We start from the raw sequence: 18555 nt of genomic DNA, 5'->3' as shown, positions 1-18555 counted from the left end.
GTACACAAAGGAAATGTGAAATATAACAACAGAACATTCACAAAAAATGTTTGGTTTCAGGCTATCAGCAATAATACAGGACCTACTCACATCTGGTGCATGTGTTCAATATACAGTAACTTGAAGTCCCTTTTTGGTCTGGGTCTGTTTCTGTCGTTGTGCCAACTGTTTATTTCTTCTCCGTAACAGGGAGCCATTGGACCTGCCGGTGCCGGTGGATCTCAGGGACCCCCCGGTCTGCAGGGTATGCCAGGAGAGAGAGGAGGTGCTGGCATTCCTGGACCTAAAGGAGACAGAGTAAGCCGTGACCAGAGCCATGTGTTGATGACAGAATGGATTAAAAATTGAAGTTTTATGCCTATAACTGTCAGCTGACTGACTTTTTTTTTTTTAACCCCCATAGGGTGACATTGGAGAGAAAGGACCCGAAGGTGCTTCCGGCAAAGACGGCGGCAGAGTGAGTCGCTGTCATCCGTTTTGTTAGAGTTGATAGTAGTCACTGTTGAATAGTGACAGAATGTATTTCCTCACAAATGTTCAAGCCCTCAAATGAGATCGAAAAATCATTTGTTCCAATGGGACCATTCTTTAATCCAGCGCTGATTTCAAGACAAAATGTTAATTCTCGTGCTGGTTCAAACTGTTTTTTACACTGTTTTCCTGTTTCCTGTCACAGGGTCTCACCGGTCCCATTGGTCCCCCTGGTCCTTCTGGTCCCAACGGTGAGAAGGTAAGTGCTCTGTCATTTAAATTTTACAGTCTACAACTATTGACGCACACATGATTTATTGCTGGTGCTCTCGATTAACATCTATTGTTACACTTCCTAATTTTGAAGTAAATTCATCTTTGGGATCTATTTCTATGAATTAATTACTATCATTTAATGTTTTCTTTGTGCGGTTTATTGTTCGGGGGCATGAAGGCCATGCCTGTCACCTGAACACAGTGTTTACAGCATGATGTGTGTTGCTGATGCTGTGTTTTCCTCCCAGGGTGAATCTGGTCCTGCTGGTCCTTCCGGAGCTGCCGGTACCCGTGGTGCTCCTGTAAGTGTCACACTTGAACCAGTATCAATTTGTTCAAAAAGTGGCATGTTGTGGCTTAGTAAAAAAAAGTAATTTCTCCTTTAGAGTGATTTTGAAAAATTAGAGATGACTGTCTTAAAACAGAGGTCATCTGTGTTGAAGTTAAAGTTTAAAGGGTCTTTATTTTTGACCCATTTATCTCACTTCCTCCTTCTTCTTTCAGGGTGACAGGGGTGAGACCGGACCTCCTGGACCTGCTGGATTTGCTGGACCCCCTGTAAGTAACAAAAAAAGAAAAAATCAGTTGTTAAGAAAATCTAAATCGTGGAACTTCACTAACAGACACACATGAAGTCATTGAGCGCCACCTTGACTTATTAGCAAGGTTAAGAATGTTACAGTTCTCTCGATTTGTTTGTGGATTTCCAGTCAGTCATGAATATTTATAATAACGCTGATATTTTAAGAAGGACAAGTCACCTCAGCAGTGACTTTACAGCAGGGACACTGTGTAAAGGACAGCAAAGACGTTACAGCCAATACGTCTAAGTACTTCTCAGTTTATGTATTAAGAATTAATATATATATATTTAACTTTAAAACACTATAACCAGCACCCTCTAAAAAACAGTTACTCAAAGTTACTATAACAATGACAGCAATTACTAATGCTTCCTTGATAAAAGAATATCTTATATTTTATTATTGGATTAAAGCACAGTAGATGTACAACAGAAAAATCTCAACAGCTCTACAACAATTAAATCTTGTTACAGTGAAAAAGTGGATATTTTATTTTCTAAATTAAAAAAAAAAGGATTGTTACCTGGAAAAAGAGACTGAAGGTTTAATGTTTTTCTTTATCGAAAACAGTCATGAGCTGTGATATTACTGGCATCAACCAGACGCAGCTTTTCTTTTTATTAGTACTATCTGGACACATTTGGATATTGTCTTTAGTGCTCAGTGAATCATTTTTCAATCTTGGCACCAGTTGTTTCCTCAGTTTTAATATTCCGTGAGGGGAGATCAGTGCGTAGATTGTCGGAAGTCTCTCCGTATCACTCATCCATTTAGCTCCTCCCAAAGACTCCAGACGGTCATCAGATTAACATTTTTAATAAGCTGCATCCTTCCAAATGGAATTTCATCAATGTTTTTTCTGACAAAACATTTCATCATACGTAATGGTTTTTTTTTTTGTTTCTAGGTTTTACTACGACTAATTATTGAGCGTACGTCAGGATGAATAACACTTGAAGGTGTCTAAATATCTCAGCTCACAGACTGTAACACAGCTCATCTCCTCACAGACTGAAATGGACACACATGTTACATGAAACAGCAGCAGCTATTAAATACAGTGGAAACTTCTAATAGTGATCATGTCTGTCCAGGTCAGATGGATCTCCATAAGCACATGATTATTATTATTTACAGTTTTATTTTTCCCATTTATTTATTCATGGCAAATACCATGTAAATCACATTTGTGTAAGTATTACATGAATATAAAGTAAAGGAAGAAAAAAAGTCCCAAAATGCATGGGCAAAATAAATTACTGAGCCACAGTGATGTGAGTGGAGGAAGATAGCACATGGCGAACAAAAGTAGAGGGTCATTACACAATGTGGCAGTCCAAAAACTTGAAATAAGTCAGAGCATAAGTAAATTGACAGCTTTCATTAGTAGGCTTCAACAATCTTTAATTATTTTTTCCATATGTTGTCATGCAAGAATGAAAGAACCAAAAATTAACACTGCACTGCCCCAAGCTTTTTAATCCATACAAGCGGTTTGTTTGTGTCTGAGCAGTGGCGGAAGAAGTGCTCAGGTCTTTTAGTTTTTCTAAAAGTTCACTTCAGTCAGACCTTTAAATACTAAAAGTATGCAGAATAGGCGATTTCAGCATAATACATATATTATTGAATTATATTGATTGATGTAATGCCTCAATGGAAACATTTGGTTTTTTTAATGCCTTTTCTGTCTTTCTCTTTCAGGGAGCTGATGGTCAACCTGGAACCAAGGGAGAGCAGGGAGAATCTGGACAGAAGGGAGACGCTGGTGCCCCCGGACCCCAAGGACCATCTGGTGCCCCTGGACCTGCAGTGCGTGTCACTCTAGATGCTTTTTTTTTGTTTTGCTCTGATGCTCACTTTTTTGATAATACAGCTTATACCAAAGCATTGAGTGTTTGCAGCCTAGTGACATTTTCTTTTTAATAATCAAAAACAACAGCAAGTCAGACACTGACAGTCTTTCTTATGAGAAGAGAGAAATGCACAAAACAGCAGAAGACCCTCCTTTTGTCTCTTTGTTCTCTCTCTCTCTCTCTCTCTCTCTCTCAAAAACAATGAATAGATTCTAGCTTCATTTCAATTATCTCATAGCTACTGAAAGTGCTGTTTTTAGAAAGTATCATATTGCCCTAAGACACGTTTTGTAACATAAAACTAATGTCAGACAGTAATGTTCTGTATGTTTTCTATGGCAGGGTCCTACAGGTGTTTTTGGACCTAAAGGTGCTCGAGGTGCTCAAGGACCTCCTGTAAGTGACTTTTTGAAAAATAATTATTATTTTCCTTATAGAATTACACGCAGAAGTCCTTATTCTGTTACATTATTTGTGGCTTTTGTCTAAATGAATCTTTCTGTGACAGGGTGCCACTGGTTTCCCTGGAGCTGCTGGCCGAGTTGGACCCCCTGGTCCCAACGTAAGTTCACCCTCCTTATACTGTAACAGCCTCTATCCACTCAACTGAGTCCATATGCATATTTTAAGAAATATATAGCTATTGGGTTGTAACCAGAAACCACATACATGACAATAGTGTAAATATTTTATACAATATTGACAGATATTTTTGTATTCAACCTACTTTGACAGACTTCAAGTATAAACTGTCTAAAAGTCTGGTAATATGCGAAACGTAAAAAACGTATGTGAAAGAAGAAGAAAACTGGGATTCATTTATGTTTTACAAGGAAGAAACAGGTGCAGCAGAAAAGACAAAGGAGTGTTTCCATCACGCCACAGTGATCTCAGGATCCTTGTTAAATCGCACCTGTAAAGCTCTGACTCTTGCTGTTTCAGCACCTGCGCATTACGAGAACAGTATGTTTGACACGGCAGGAAGAGAATATTTTTATAGACCTGCTAAAAGGAAGCGTCACATATTGTGAGAAACAAGTCGTCCAATGTGAGATGTTAAAAGTTATTTAAAGATCACAGGTAATGTTGCATATTAACTGAAAGCCGAATGTTCTCCAAACCTGTACGTGTGTGTACACCGATGAGCCCCAAAATTCAACAGGTGACTGGTTTAATGTTGTGGCTGATTGTTGCATTTTTGACTTGGTCAAGCCATGAAGTAATGGAAAACAATTGAAACTACAAAATACGCTTTAACTCATTTTTAAATGATGGATTACAATTGATCTTTCAAAACAGAGCACAAATATACCCGATATATAAACCATAGATTTGACATGTAATGTATTGTCATTTTCTGCATGTGATTCCATTTAATGTTAGCTATGTCATCCTTCTTAAACCTTTAGGGTAACCCTGGACCTGCTGGTCCTGCTGGTCCCTCTGGCAAAGACGGACCCAAGGGAGTGAGGGGAGATGGTGGACCCCCAGGCAGACAGGGTGATGCTGGACTCCGCGGGCCTTCTGGGGCTCCTGGCGAGAAGGGAGACGCTGGAGAGGACGGTCCTCCTGTAAGTCCATCATTCTTCAATCATATTCCTCCATATACCATTCACGACGCTGCAGGACTTTCACAAGATCTGTAACTTCTTGACCGTGTGACACTTGAAGTACTACTCCAATCTGTCCCACATCGCTGTTCAGACCACACATCTCCTTGAACACCACCGAGGTGAACAGACGTGCCCATTATTGAGAGAAGCAACTCTGTCAGCACGAAGAGCCAATTTCATCGGTAATGGACAGCAGCTGAGCACATTCTCCAACAATACACAGAGCTGTCTGTGTCCATCACTGGCTCGTAATAGCAGACCTAGACATATGACAGAACCGGACAGCTCAGGCCCAGTGACAGACTGATGAAAGGACCTCGGCCTGCACTTAGCACTGCGCGCACACCTGTCATATACCCACGGCGAGCCCTGTCAAGATAATGACACATCACAGATGATTAAATAGTCAAACATGAAGATCGCGGCTGGGGCGAGATCCTTCCCACCTATAGATTGCATATATGAAATCTTGAACCATGTATCAACTCATCAGAGTCTCTGACAGCTGACTGGTGGTACTCGGGCGTCACTTGGAGTCAGGTGTTTATCGTGAACATGCGTTGCACAGTGCACGACATGTGACAGGGTGGACTCACATGGCATGGAGGAAGTAGACCTGAAAGGTTGTAATGGAGAGACGGATGTTGATATTCTTGTAGCTGCATTTTTGAGTTGTCCAATCCCAGGTGGAGCAAATGACATAAGATATAAAACAGGGATCTCTGCAAACGTAAATAAAAGTGAAACAGAACACAACGGAGGAAAGAATGGGACAAAAATACACCTTGCTAAAGCACGAGCACTAACTGCTTGGAGACTCAAAGACATATTTTTTTAGTTGGTGAGCAACTTTTCAACAGGTGCATGAAAACTTCAGAAGTCATTATGTCAAGCTAAGAAATAGTCTGATACATAACCCCCCCCCCCCTTCAGAAGTTGTGGACTCTTGATTCAGTAGTTTATTTTAATATTTACTTATTCATTCATTCATCTTTTGGTTTGGTTGAGTTTGCTGTATGTGTTATTTATGTTGTGTATAGACAGCTCAACATTCAGTTGTCACAGATAGACATTTCTGAATTCATGAGGTAATTCAGAAATGTCTCCATTACCAGAGAGTACAGACTTGTATTTTTATACTGTAAAATGGCCCACTTATGGAACTGGTACCAACTCTTATTAATTGTTTGTCTATGTTATTAGTTTATGTAAAAAAAAAAGAAAAACCTATTTAAATAATTCTCAAATCAAATGAATTGACTGTGCCACGGCACAAATGGCCGCCTGTGAAAGTGACAATACATTGGACACATGTTGATTGTGTTTTCTGTATCTTTTGTTCCCCTCAGGGTCCCCTTGGTCCTTCAGGTCCTCAGGGTTTGGGTGGTCAGCGCGGTATTGTCGGTCTGCCAGGCCAGCGTGGTGAGAGAGGTTTCCCTGGTCTGCCTGGACCTTCTGTAAGTAACATGATAACTGACTCATGTAATTAAATGTAGAAATTCAGTTATTTTAATTATCAATTAACCTGGGGATGGGTTTTTTTGGAGTCTATAAATGTCAGACAAAAACTGAACGATGCTAATCCAAGAGTTCACGGTGGCATTTATAAAATTTTTAAAAATTCAGATTGAAAAGTGTCTTTCAATCCACTAATGGTTTCAGCAACAGTACATCAGGAAGGGATTTAAGATTTCTAGTATGTATTGCATTGTTTTGGGGATGAAAAAATAAAGATAAGTACACACGGGACAGTCACTTCAGTGTTGTTTACCAAACCGAGTGAGCTAAGAAGTTTTTCTCTTTAATTGCCGCAAGTGAAGTACTGTTTTATTAATCTTAAATAAAGAAACAGGCTGTTTACTAATTAGATATTCATAATGTGCCTCAATAACTAGTGTTTTGTCACTTAATAAAAAAGGAAATGTAGAAACTGTCAGACAGGCTCTGGAATGTCCTAATTGGATCACAAATCTGATCACATCCATCACATGAGCCGCTGCTTTTCTCCCGGTGAGCTGATTCCATTCCGTGTACGGTTTCACATGTGACAAGAAGTCTCCGCTGCTTACATCTCCCAAGATCTGATATGTGACATGAGCCATTACAGCAATCTCGGTAGACGTGTCCTTACCATCAATTATTCATTCAGTACGCATGAAAGGGATGCCAGGAAAGCAGCTGGGGTGACGCAGAACTCGCCCAGCAATGTTTCAAGCGGAGAACATGCTTTGATAACAGAAACGGAGTTTGAAGTGCATGATGCAGTTTCTGTGGTGCTGAGTAGATTTACTGCAAGTTTAGCTCCTTTGAAGACAGCAGGTGTTCAGAGTTTGCTATATCTGTTTTGTGCCATTTTGTATCTTAAGATTTTAGATTTTATGTTACATACATTTTAAATCAATATATAGAGTCTATCAGCCTGGTACATGTGGGCACGGTGACCATTTTTCAACCAAACTTTAAGTGGCGATGATATGACCGGGATCAAAATCTTGTGGATTTGTCGTCCATAGTTTGTGCTTTCCAGAACAGGGGCTGGAAAATTATACAAAACTATTGTTCAAAACAAGATTAGATTAAATTACCAAAACATGCTGCATTTCATAACCACATTACCAAGTTATAACAGCTGTTAACAAGGGTTGGGGGTCTTGAAATGTGATAATCACAAAGATAAGGATGAGGTGACGGATTTAATTGTTGTGGCAATACCCTCTTCCATGGATTTACACAACCTGATTTCCAAGATGTCCTGTTAGACTTCAGTTAGGTTAGCAGGTCTCTATGGCACAGATAATCCAGTGTGGCACTGATTTTAGAGAACGCCTCTATAAACAATAATAAGAAAATACCCTCATCTCCTTTTTTTGGACTCAACCTGCTACCTGCTTTTAAACAAAACATCAGCAGTGGTGTGTATTGAGAGCGATGTGTTCACGATTGTAGTTTCCACAATGATTCATTGAGATGTTAGGGGGAACATATGATCCCAGAAGTGTCGGTAAACGTGCCAGTGGGTTGAATCATTTGATGAGGTATATTTTTAGATAACTCATGATAACTCACAGTGTATTTTACTAAATGTATTCAAAATGTAGTAATTGGCCTTCTCCTCTCAGGGTGAGCCCGGAAAGCAGGGAGCTGCTGGTGGCAGCGGAGACCGTGGACCCCCTGGACCTGTTGGACCACCTGGACTCACCGGACCTGCGGGAGAGCCTGGCAGAGAGGTCAGAGAATGTCCGACACGCAGCACGCCATATTGGCCAACCGCTCGTAATTGTTCATATGCCCTGATGGAAACGACGGCCAAGTCTCCATTAGAATGCACCGCTGTTTGCGTCACGTATATATTTGCATTGTTTTCACGCCGTGTCATTAATGCGTTTTGGTGGAGCAGGGTTCATTATACAGCTGTTCAGTATTCAGTAGGACATCTGGCTCGGTGGAAGTGGAAGCTGTTAACACTTATCATTGTTCTGTCGTCTGTCAGGGCAACTCTGGATCTGATGGACCTCCTGGCAGAGACGGTTCTACTGGAATCAAGGTGAAAAAACAGAGACACGTCATCAAACACTCTGCCTGTAACCATTTGTTATGTTTCATGAAGTTTTGAATCAATAAGATTTATAAGACTCTGATTTGCACAACAACACCAGAAACTCAGGTTCAAATTATGTAAACCTGCTGTTTTACTACAGCCATTAATTTTAATCTGGCCCGATGTGAGAAATTAATTGATTCAGTCAACACTTTGCTAGAACGGAAATAAGATTGCCTGTAGAATGAGTGAATTGCTGAACACAAACAGAATCGTATTTTTCTCAAGCTTTAGCTTTTGTTATTGAACAATAATACTGTCTCTTTTTGTAGGCTGCTTTGCCATTTGTTCCGACATTACTCACTTACTACCAGTGCAGACTAAAGGTGATCTTGTTTTCATGGCTTTCCTGTCGTGACTGTTGTCCTCTCTGTGCCGCAGGGTGATCGTGGTACCACGGGTCCTGCTGGTGCTCCTGGTGCTCCAGGCGGTCCCGGTGCTCCCGGCCCTGTTGGTCCTACTGGCAAACAGGGAGACAGAGGAGAGTCTGTGAGTAGTATTATTGTTTTTTTGTTAATATAATAGGACGCTTATCGAATGTTTAATGTCAGAGGTGGATTTTTCACCGACTGGAAATCAGCTTGTTGTCTGGTAGCACATAAAGTAAAAGATCATTTTGGGGGGGGGGGAGAATAAATGACCTGCAGACAATAAAAAGCGTCTATCCCTCACTAAGTATTTAAGATTCTATTGTGCATATAATTGATGATATCTTTTTTTAAAGGGAAACAGTTGTAGTAGATGATGACGGTAATAACCTCAATAATAAAAGATATAACAGTAAATACTTTCATCCAGTTCAAAATACTGCTCCATTAATTTTTCAAACATTATGTTTCTATTATAAAATCTGTACCTTTTTTTGTTGTTGCTGTTCTTTCTCAGGGTGCACAAGGACCTTCTGGATCTCCAGGACCTGCTGGGGCCAGAGGAATGCCCGTATGTTACTTCCTGAACAGTTTCTATTAAACGCTGTGTGGTCTGCACTAACACAGACCTGAGCACAAAACTGGTTTATCCACTGCAAGAGCTTTAGCGTGCCATTTCACACAATACAAACTCGTCATCAGGCAAACGGCGCTGAGTTAGGCTGTTGTCCACTTGTTCTCAGGGACCCCAAGGACCCCGCGGTGACAAAGGTGAGGGTGGAGAGGGCGGTGAGAGAGGACAGAAGGGACACAGAGGCTTCACCGGTCTGCAGGGTCTGCCTGGACCTCCGGTAAGCATCCAAACACAATGTAACCTTTGCGTTACACTAGTCTGATGACATTAAGGGAATCCTTTCTTGTCGTCATCCCACTAATTGTATTAAAACACTCTTTCAATGTTCTAGGGTCAATCTGGAGACCAGGGTGCTACTGGACCCGCTGGACCTTCTGGACAGAGAGTGAGTACAGTTGGAATAAAAGAAATTGGAATATCATTTTGAATTCCAAGATTATCTCCACATGCAGTGTCTCAACACCAAGCATTTTGTTTCCATCTGTGCACGTAGGGACCACCTGGACCTGTTGGCCCTGCTGGAAAGGACGGTTCAAACGGTCTGCCAGGACCCATTGGACCCCCCGGACCTCGTGGTCGCAGTGGAGAGACCGGTCCCTCTGTGAGTACCCACCAAAGTTTTCACCGTCCGTCACCTTGATCGTGTTACACTTAATCATAACAGGTTAAAATAACTTTTTTAGCCATCAAATTTCTGCTTTCACTTGGCTTTATTATTATTTCTTAAATAATATTTATGGGCTCACATCCTTTCACCCAACTTTCACGCTCCAATCAACCAAGTTTTTTTTTCTGCAACTTTCTCATTTCACATCAAAGAAAGATAGCAAGACAGAAAACAATCCATTTTCATACAAAAATCACAAAAATACCATTGTCGACATTTAAAAGCTGTCACATAAATGTTTGACAACGCTCAGATGATGATTATGTGTTTATAATCATTCAAAATGCCATTGTAATTCATTATTTGATATTCAAATTGGCATTAAAGGGAAGAGTTCCTCTGTCTATTAATAAATCAAATTATAGAGCAAATTAAGCAATTCAATTTTAAGGAAAGAAAATCTTCATTAAAGTAAAGCAACTAAACAAGATGTAGCACGAGCACTTGTTGGCATCACATGAACTTGTTTTCGTTGTTCGAAGTCCTCACCAAGGAAACTGGAATGAGAGGACATGACAGACTGCAGAACAGGTGGCAGCTCTTCCTTCCTCCCAGTTTTGGGAGATGGGTGTCGTCTAATTGTAGTAGGGAGAATAATCCACTGCCTGTGAACAAACAAAAAAACGACACTCCCAAAATAATCTTTCTATCTTGCTCACTATTCTCCTCCTCTCAGGGTCCTCCCGGAAACGCCGGACCCCCCGGTCCTCCTGGTCCCCCCGGCCCTGGCATTGACATGTCTGCCTTCGCCGGCCTGGGTCAGACAGAGAAGTCCCCAGATCCTCTCAGGTACATGAGGGCTGACCAGGCTTCCGGAAACCTCCGTCAGCACGATGCCGAGGTTGACGCCACCCTCAAGTCTCTCAACAACCAGATTGAGAACATCCGCAGCCCCGAGGGATCCAAGAAGAACCCTGCTCGCACCTGCAGAGACCTGAAGCTCTGCCATCCCGACTGGAAGAGCGGTGAGTGACACCGGGAGGAATTGACCAAATTGGGGGGAGAGGATGAAGCAGACAAGCTTTGGGATAAATATAGTTTGTGATGTCTGGGAGTGTTTGCATGTGGCTGATATATGACAATGTGTCATAACATTATACTAAATACTAACATGTCTTTTTTGCCTGTAGGAGAGTACTGGATCGATCCCAACCAGGGCTGCACTGTTGATGCTATCAAGGTCTTCTGCAACATGGAGACAGGAGAGTCCTGCGTCTCCTCCAAGCCTTCCAACATCCCTCGCAAGAACTGGTGGTCCAGCAAGAGCAAAGACCGCAAACACGTTTGGTTCGGAGAGACAATGAATGGAGGATTCCACGTAAGTCACCTTGTCAGTTCAGCTGAACCAGGACTCCACTACTATTACTGCTCGTTGTTGGGGGGGTTTTCCCCCAAAAAAGAGGGATCAGGAATTTTTTGACGTTATATTGATTATTGTGCTCTCACTCTATTATTTAGAATTTAATTTATTAAATCTATCTAAATTTATTTGATTTCTTGTTAAAAATCAGTAAAAAATCTGGTTCGAAAAAATCTCCTTTATTGATTTCAAAGACAGAAATGAACCCCTAAAAATCCATAGTGTCCTCATAATTCTATATATAAACAACTTTTAATGTTTATTATATCACACACAATTTGAAGAAAAAAATCTCTGTAAAACATTGTTAAAACCCCCAAAAACAAGGCAAAAATAGCAGTTTAGTAATTAAAAAAATAAATAATAGTATCTGTGATATTAACCGTTGTTCTCACTTCCTCTTCCTGTGACCTCATGCAGTTCAGCTATGGTGATGACAGCCTGGCGCCCAACACTGCTGCCATTCAGATGACCTTCCTGAGACTGCTGTCCACCGAGGCTTCCCAAAACCTCACCTACCACTGCAAGAACAGCGTGGCATACATGGACGCCTCCGCAGGGAACCTGAAGAAGGCCGTGCTGCTGCAGGGCTCCAACGACGTGGAGATCAGAGCCGAGGGCAACAGCCGCTTCACTTACAGCGTGATGGAGGACGGCTGCACGGTGAGACTGGCACATTCGACACGCTTGGACAGTGCACACGCAGCTCTTCTGCCTGCATATGCGATATCAGTTTTTACACCGACGCATAATGTCATGAAATTCAGAAGAAGGACGTTAAAATGTGTAGACAATTCACTTTCCCTTTATCACAGACGTACGTTATGTGTCCCCTTTTTACTCTGGCAGTCACCCAGACTCACCAAGATAATGAAGAAATCGTAGATCATTTAACAGCTATTGTGTTTTATGTTTTTTTGCCCCTGCACAGAAACACACGGGCCAGTGGGGCAAGACAGTGATCGAATACAGATCGCAGAAGACCTCTCGTCTCCCCATTGTAGACATTGCCCCAATGGATATTGGAGGAGCAGACCAGGAGTTTGGAGTCGACGTTGGGCAAGTGTGCTTCTTGTAAAGAATGAGGGATGAAAAAAGAAGAGAAAGAAGAAGTGGAAATTTGAAAAAAAAAAAAAAGTTTAAAAAAATGAAAGAGGAGCGCACCTCAGATAAAGGAGGAGAGAAAGAGAGAAAAAGAAAAATCAAGACACTTTTTTAAAATGGGACTGTTTTTCTAAGTAAAAAGTGCTTTTTCCAAATCGAACTCCGTAGGATCTCTGCACTGAATGGCACTAGCAATTGTCATCTGTGATTCATCCAGCATTGCCTCCAGTCAACTCACCCTGCCCCACGGACACCCAGCATTCCCCACACGCCCCCACTTCACCCTGGGTGAACAGCAACTCCCTCGACATTACCCAACCCCACATCAAGAAGGAGGAAGTATGAGGAGAGTATGGGAACATACCAGGGAACTAGAGAGAGAGAAAATGTCTTGGTGTTATTTATTTATTGTTTAGGTTTGGGTCCCAGGTACGGTAGGACTAAGTTTGATGCTAAGTAATAAAAATCCCACTTAAACATATTTTTTAATGAAAAAAAACCCTTATCCGCCAACCTCCTCTTACTTCCTCCTCTTCTCTCACCCCTGTACCATATCCACTAAATGATAGGTATCTCTTTGAAACCAAAAAATCTAGAAAGTGCAGGTGTTCCTATTTCTACCACCGCAGTGTGTATCAAAAAGTTACTGTGTACTATAATAAAAGTCAATGGTGCTATTGTTGTAAAACAGTCTGTATTTTTTTTAATAACAACCAGATACTCATTTGTAGTGACTTGTATATATGTATATATATGTATATGTGTGTGTATACATATATATACAGATTCTCAGAGAGAACATTTCACCCTGGGCTTTTGGATCTCAGGGTGATGAATGTCCCCTGCCGTCCCCGACGATCCTGTATGTGAACACACGTGTCCCAGAGTCCTTTTTTATTTTTATTTTACAAACAAGGCTTATCTAATTTGGAACGCATGTAATTATATTTTAGTTTTCTTTATATTTGTTTTGATATTTTTAAAGCTACCTCACACTAAAAAGAGCAAAAATTCATACGGCCTTTCCCTCCCCCCTCTGAATATTTGTTTACAAATCCCATATTTTAAGCAAATAACAACATGACCAACATTTTTGAAAAGTTTGGTCACGAAGGCCCAGTCTGCTGCCCCCCCCCCCAATTTGCTGTGACCTTTGACCCCCAGCCCTCTCGACTTCCTCCCATCAGTCCCCTCACACAGGGCGCTCCCTCTGCCTCGGCCAACACACTCACACAGTTGAAGAGATTTAAGGTGTGTTTGACTTTGTCGCTCCAGTTCTACAGCCAGCGCAGAGGCTTCATTTGTGTGAGGTTGTGTATATTTTTTATTATTAATAATAGTATTATTATTAATAATAATAGCCTTATTATATTATTATTATTATGATCATGACTTGTTTTTGTTACGTTTTAATTAATGTAAATTGGAAATAAAAGACAAAACCAAGTAACAGGCTGAAGTTGCTTTTTATTTATATCCTCTTTTGTTCTCCCCCATGTTGAAATATCCAGGGCAGTGGTGTGCTGTGCCCCGACTCCACTTTGTGTTTTTGTGGTGATATATTTCCAGGGGGAGAAACGACTCAGATTTCAAGAAAAGGCAGTGGAGCGATGGATGAATTGTGGGGCCATTTTGATTTTGATTGATGGTGATGGAAGAAGAAGAAAGTGGTGAAAGTTCATATCATTTAGTTAATTATATATGTATAATAGTCTTTCAGTTTCATTCCCTTTCATTTTATCGCATGGCAGAGTAGAAATAGGAAACACTGCCGACCATGATCAGCTCATTCTGTGAACTGATCATGTTTTCCTGTACTTCTATTACTTCTCTTCATCTTCTGGCCTTTTTTCCACTGACAGTAGCAATAAAAGGTAGAAGCATTTCTATGAACCAAGTAGAGCAACGCTTCTGTAATTTTGTTTATAATAACTGTTGTGTTTTTCTTTCTTTCTGAAATCACTTTTTGACAGTTCATTTATTATTTAATGTAATGGTTTTCGATCTATGAGTCTATCCTTGTTTGAACAATCATTGGCATAGAAACAGGAGAGAGAACAAATCACCAGAATAGAAATACACCACCAATAAAAAAAGAATACTCACAGAAAGAAACTACACACAGAGGTTATTCTTGTTTCTTGTGTTTCGAGGGGATTAGTGAAGTCGGGTAACTCCCGCGTTAGATGTGAGATCGGTGACAAACAGGTAACATTCAGAAAATATCCGCCGCATGTTAAGTTCCACGTGAACGGTGCTTCTCAAGTGAACCCACATTTTAGTTTTTAAGACCACAGAACAAATATCTACCTTTATGTATTTCATCTTTTAGCCTCTGGTCTAATACCAGAGAGGTTTAACATTCATCGTGACAATATCAACATCGTTCTACTCATGGTCTAGCTCCTGAACAACACCGACCTGAACCATTCCAGATTACGAAACGCACGCGCGCGCGCGCGCGCGCGCGCGCACGCACACACACACACACACACACACACACACGACACATTTAGCACAGTACAGTACATGGACAGTTGACCTACTCTAGGCTTCACTTCTGCTCTTACCAACCAAAACGTCAGCTAAAATGGAGAACAGTCATATCTAACTATATCCATGGGCACTTACAAGTTTGTAACTGTACATTTGAATCCATCGGGGACAAAAAACATGAACGAGAGATGTGCTTTGAGCTACACACTCACAGTGACAATGCCAGCAGGTATAATGTTAACCATCACCGTTAACCGTCTTAAAAAAACGAGTTTGGCCTGTTAGCACTGGACACAAAGTACAGTTGAGGTTGGTGAATTAGCAGTCATTTAATCTTAATCCAGGTATTGGACAAATGTTTGACCTGACGATGGAGATAAAATGGTCGCACCAAGTTATGGGCAAATTATAATTCAGGAATCACCAGACGACATCGGCATCCATGAACCCTCATAATCTGTTACAGACAACATATACTCAACAAGAGTGTTTTTTCTTTTTTCTTTTCTCATTTGGTTTCGAATAATCTTTGAAAAGATAAGCAATCTGGGGGTAAAACATCATTTTGTGCCTTCTCAGATTATGGGGTTGCTCTAAACAAAGAATTTGCTGACCAAAAATTTGAGTGAAGCATTCTATCATTTCTATTTGTAACTGTGAAGAAATAAATATACACAATACACCCTCCCATCAGAATCTAATGCTCCAGAGGCGGCGGCACAGTAAATATGATTATGATGAAGTCAAGTGGAAAAAAAAAAGAAAAAAGGGGGTGGCTGTTAATCCCGTCAGGTTTTGCTCCATTTCCTGTGAGTGGGATACGCAGGAAAACTGCAGTAAACACCCGCTTGTGAGGAATGGCGTTGCTCTTAACATCACAAGCGTTAAATGTACTAACAATTCTATTTATTACCAGAGCACTCACTTCCAGAAATATAAATCAGTTATAGTTACAGCCTTTGTGGAAAATGGGAGGCGGAAACAACTGGTACACAGCGAGGACGCAGGACTCGGGAGATTAATTAAAGCTAAGCCAACGGAGTCTCTCAGGATAAATGGCTCTACTAAACGAATTTAAACCGACAATCCATTTCTGGTTGAAATTTTCCCTGTACCAATCGGTACACTAAGCTGTCCGGATATTGGAGAGCTGATTCCTGCATCTTAGAGACCGTGTGCTTCACCACACCACCTTGGGCTCTAATGGCTCCCTGAGAGTAAATTTAGATCAGCAGCTCTCCACTGGCATGGAAACAACTGGCGTATTGTGGCCCCTGTATTGGAAAAGGCCCGAATAGCATCCGCGCCAATCAGTGTTATCAGAGTAGAAAGGGCCGTAACAACGCACACACACACACACACACACATGCACAAATGAAACAATGACACAATTAGATGAAGACACACTTCTTTTTGTCCTCATAAGCACACTCCACCTGATTAGGACCTTGCAAGGGTTCATTAAGGGTCAGTTGGTCAAAGAGTCCTAATTAGAGCGTAATGAAAGAGAAAAGGCCACGGCTCGCTGGGAGGAGAACGGAAAGAGGAAGGACGGACTGCGGAGGGAGATAGACGGCTATAAAGAATTTCTTCCTTGTGACATTTTCTTTTATTTCGTCCTTTCGTCTTCTGCTGTCTCTGCTCTTTTCTCTCATTGCAGGTGGGACAGTGAGTAAAAGCCAGTACACATCCAAATAGTTTTTCTTTGAGGTGAGAACAGTGCAACAGGAAAGGAAATTAGTAAGAAAAACTTCAGCTGTAACAAACATTAAGAAATGTTGACAACACCACAACACAGCTGTTCTGTGTTGGGTTCCTCACAGTCATCTTACAGCAAGTCCACGCTGCGATTTTGACGTTTTTCAGTGGCTCTCCATGAAACCGGCGTTTGATTATTCCATTAAAATTACAGCCCGGCAGAAGTTCAGAAACCAGTGCTCAGAGTGTCTGTCTCAGTGGGGGTCTTGATTGGGCTGGGTAAACTCTTCAGGTACTCCAAATGCCTGCGGGCCTCGGCCTGGTTCTGCCGCACATAGTACACCACGTACACGATGACCATAAAGAACCACACGAACATTGTCACCAGCATGGCCACGTCGGTGGTTTTCCTCTGCAGGCTGCAGAAGTTCACCCCGGAATCCAACAGTTTGACCAGCGGTTGACCTGCGTGCTCGCCCTGCGCCCCCGGCTCCTCCCACCTGCTCCCCTCGCCCGCACCCCGCACAGAGCTCTCGCAGACGATCCCGTTCACCGTTTCGGGCTCCAGGTTCAGAGTCTCCATCAGCTCCTGCAGGGCGCAGTCACAGTGCCAGGGATTGTGGTAGAGCCGCGTCTTCGCTCGCGTGGAGCCAAACTCCTCCCGGTTGGCCTGCCTCAGCAGGTTGTGCGAAAGGTCCAGCAGGCGCAGCTCGGAGCCCAGACGCCGCAGGGCTCCCGAGGCGAGCGAGTCGATGCGGTTGTGGGACAGATACAGGTCCCGCAGGTGGACCAGGTCTCTGAAGGCGCTCTCCGGGAGGTTCCGGATGTAGTTGCGCTCCAGGTGGAGGGAGACGGTATCCGGCGGGATCCCCGCTGGGACCTCCTGCAGCCCGGCATCGGAGCACTGCACCGTGGCCGTGTCCCAGGCACAGTGGCAGCTGTCCGGGCACTGGGGGGACACTTGGCCCCACAGGACAGAGAAGAAGAGTGCGATGGCCAGCCATGAATGGTGCACTCCTCTATCCCTCCGTCGTCCTCCACTGACGCTGGCGCATCTCTCCTCACACCAGCGCGTGCACATCGCGTCACCATAGCCCCCTGACACACGCCAGGTCCCAGTCGGACGCACGGTCGCAGCAGGAGAATCTGAGAGACTGAGGGAAAAAGGGTCAGTCTGGAAAACACGAGTCCCTGTATCGACATGTAATCACCGAACACTGCCGGGCAGATTATGATGTTTAAGAGGAGGAGGAGGAGGAGGAGAGAAAAGGTCAGCGGGTGGAGAGACAGACACTGAGCAAGGCCTAAACCAGTTCATCTGATAGATACGACCCCGAATGGAGAGACAGCGTAATGTGAAAGCACCCAAACACATGTGAGAGGACAATAATTCCAGTGCGATCTCATTTTCTTCACATTGCACTGTAACTAATTCAGATTTATGGGTGGTGCTTGGTCATAACTTTGAAATGAAAGTGGAGCGTGTGCTTGTGGAACACAGCAAGGAGAGTCCAAGTGATCTAATAAAATTGCAAATCCTTCTTGTATTTCTGCCTTAAAATTACACGAATCATCGCGCATGACTGGCACTGAACCGCACTACGCCACCCAAGAAGAAAAGCATCACATCACATCCCTCAATACACGTTCGTCTCCTTTATCCCTCCATTTATTTCCCCCCGTGATGCCACAGCCCCAAAATCATATTTCCTGGGTGGAGGGATGGGGGTTAGAAAGTGGGGTTGGATCGATAGCCCAAGTATTGCCAGCCACACTATTAACGGCATGGGCATCAATCCTGCTCGAGTCCCACGGTGTCAATAAGTGACACAG

At 42.4% G+C, this 18555-nt stretch overlaps 2 protein-coding genes across 4 annotated transcripts in view; one reads left to right on the top strand and one right to left on the bottom strand.

The window, feature by feature from the left end:
- Positions 1 to 12582, top strand: part of col2a1b (collagen, type II, alpha 1b) — a 105454-nt gene extending 92872 nt beyond the window's left edge. For all 3 annotated transcript variants that reach the window (XM_047332346.1, XM_035630286.2, XM_047332347.1), the window contains 21 exons: positions 190 to 297; positions 404 to 457; positions 677 to 730; positions 996 to 1049; positions 1252 to 1305; positions 3033 to 3140; positions 3527 to 3580; positions 3693 to 3746; positions 4594 to 4755; positions 6147 to 6254; positions 7917 to 8024; positions 8288 to 8341; positions 8777 to 8884; positions 9281 to 9334; positions 9507 to 9614; positions 9729 to 9782; positions 9891 to 9998; positions 10741 to 11029; positions 11195 to 11382; positions 11845 to 12087; positions 12356 to 12582. In XM_047332346.1, the coding sequence (XP_047188302.1) occupies positions 190 to 297; positions 404 to 457; positions 677 to 730; positions 996 to 1049; positions 1252 to 1305; positions 3033 to 3140; positions 3527 to 3580; positions 3693 to 3746; positions 4594 to 4755; positions 6147 to 6254; positions 7917 to 8024; positions 8288 to 8341; positions 8777 to 8884; positions 9281 to 9334; positions 9507 to 9614; positions 9729 to 9782; positions 9891 to 9998; positions 10741 to 11029; positions 11195 to 11382; positions 11845 to 12087; positions 12356 to 12502 (2271 nt within the window). In that variant the 3' untranslated portion in view covers positions 12503 to 12582. The remainder of the gene's footprint in view (positions 1 to 189; positions 298 to 403; positions 458 to 676; positions 731 to 995; positions 1050 to 1251; positions 1306 to 3032; positions 3141 to 3526; positions 3581 to 3692; positions 3747 to 4593; positions 4756 to 6146; positions 6255 to 7916; positions 8025 to 8287; positions 8342 to 8776; positions 8885 to 9280; positions 9335 to 9506; positions 9615 to 9728; positions 9783 to 9890; positions 9999 to 10740; positions 11030 to 11194; positions 11383 to 11844; positions 12088 to 12355) is intronic.
- Positions 12583 to 13978: 1396 nt separating this feature from the next.
- LOC118308860 (leucine-rich repeat-containing protein 3-like) overlaps positions 13979 to 18555 on the bottom strand; it is a 6070-nt gene continuing 1493 nt past the window's right edge. The window contains exon 2 of the mRNA XM_035630289.2: positions 13979 to 17876. Coding sequence (XP_035486182.2) covers positions 16949 to 17803 — 855 coding nt within the window. The 5' untranslated portion in view covers positions 17804 to 17876 and the 3' untranslated portion in view covers positions 13979 to 16948. The remainder of the gene's footprint in view (positions 17877 to 18555) is intronic.

Source organism: Scophthalmus maximus, chromosome 6, assembly GCF_022379125.1.
Source record: "Scophthalmus maximus strain ysfricsl-2021 chromosome 6, ASM2237912v1, whole genome shotgun sequence".
Lineage (NCBI taxonomy): Eukaryota > Metazoa > Chordata > Actinopteri > Pleuronectiformes > Scophthalmidae > Scophthalmus > Scophthalmus maximus.
The sequence above is the reverse complement of the archived record's forward strand: the minus strand, read 5'-3'. Positions and strand labels throughout refer to the sequence as shown.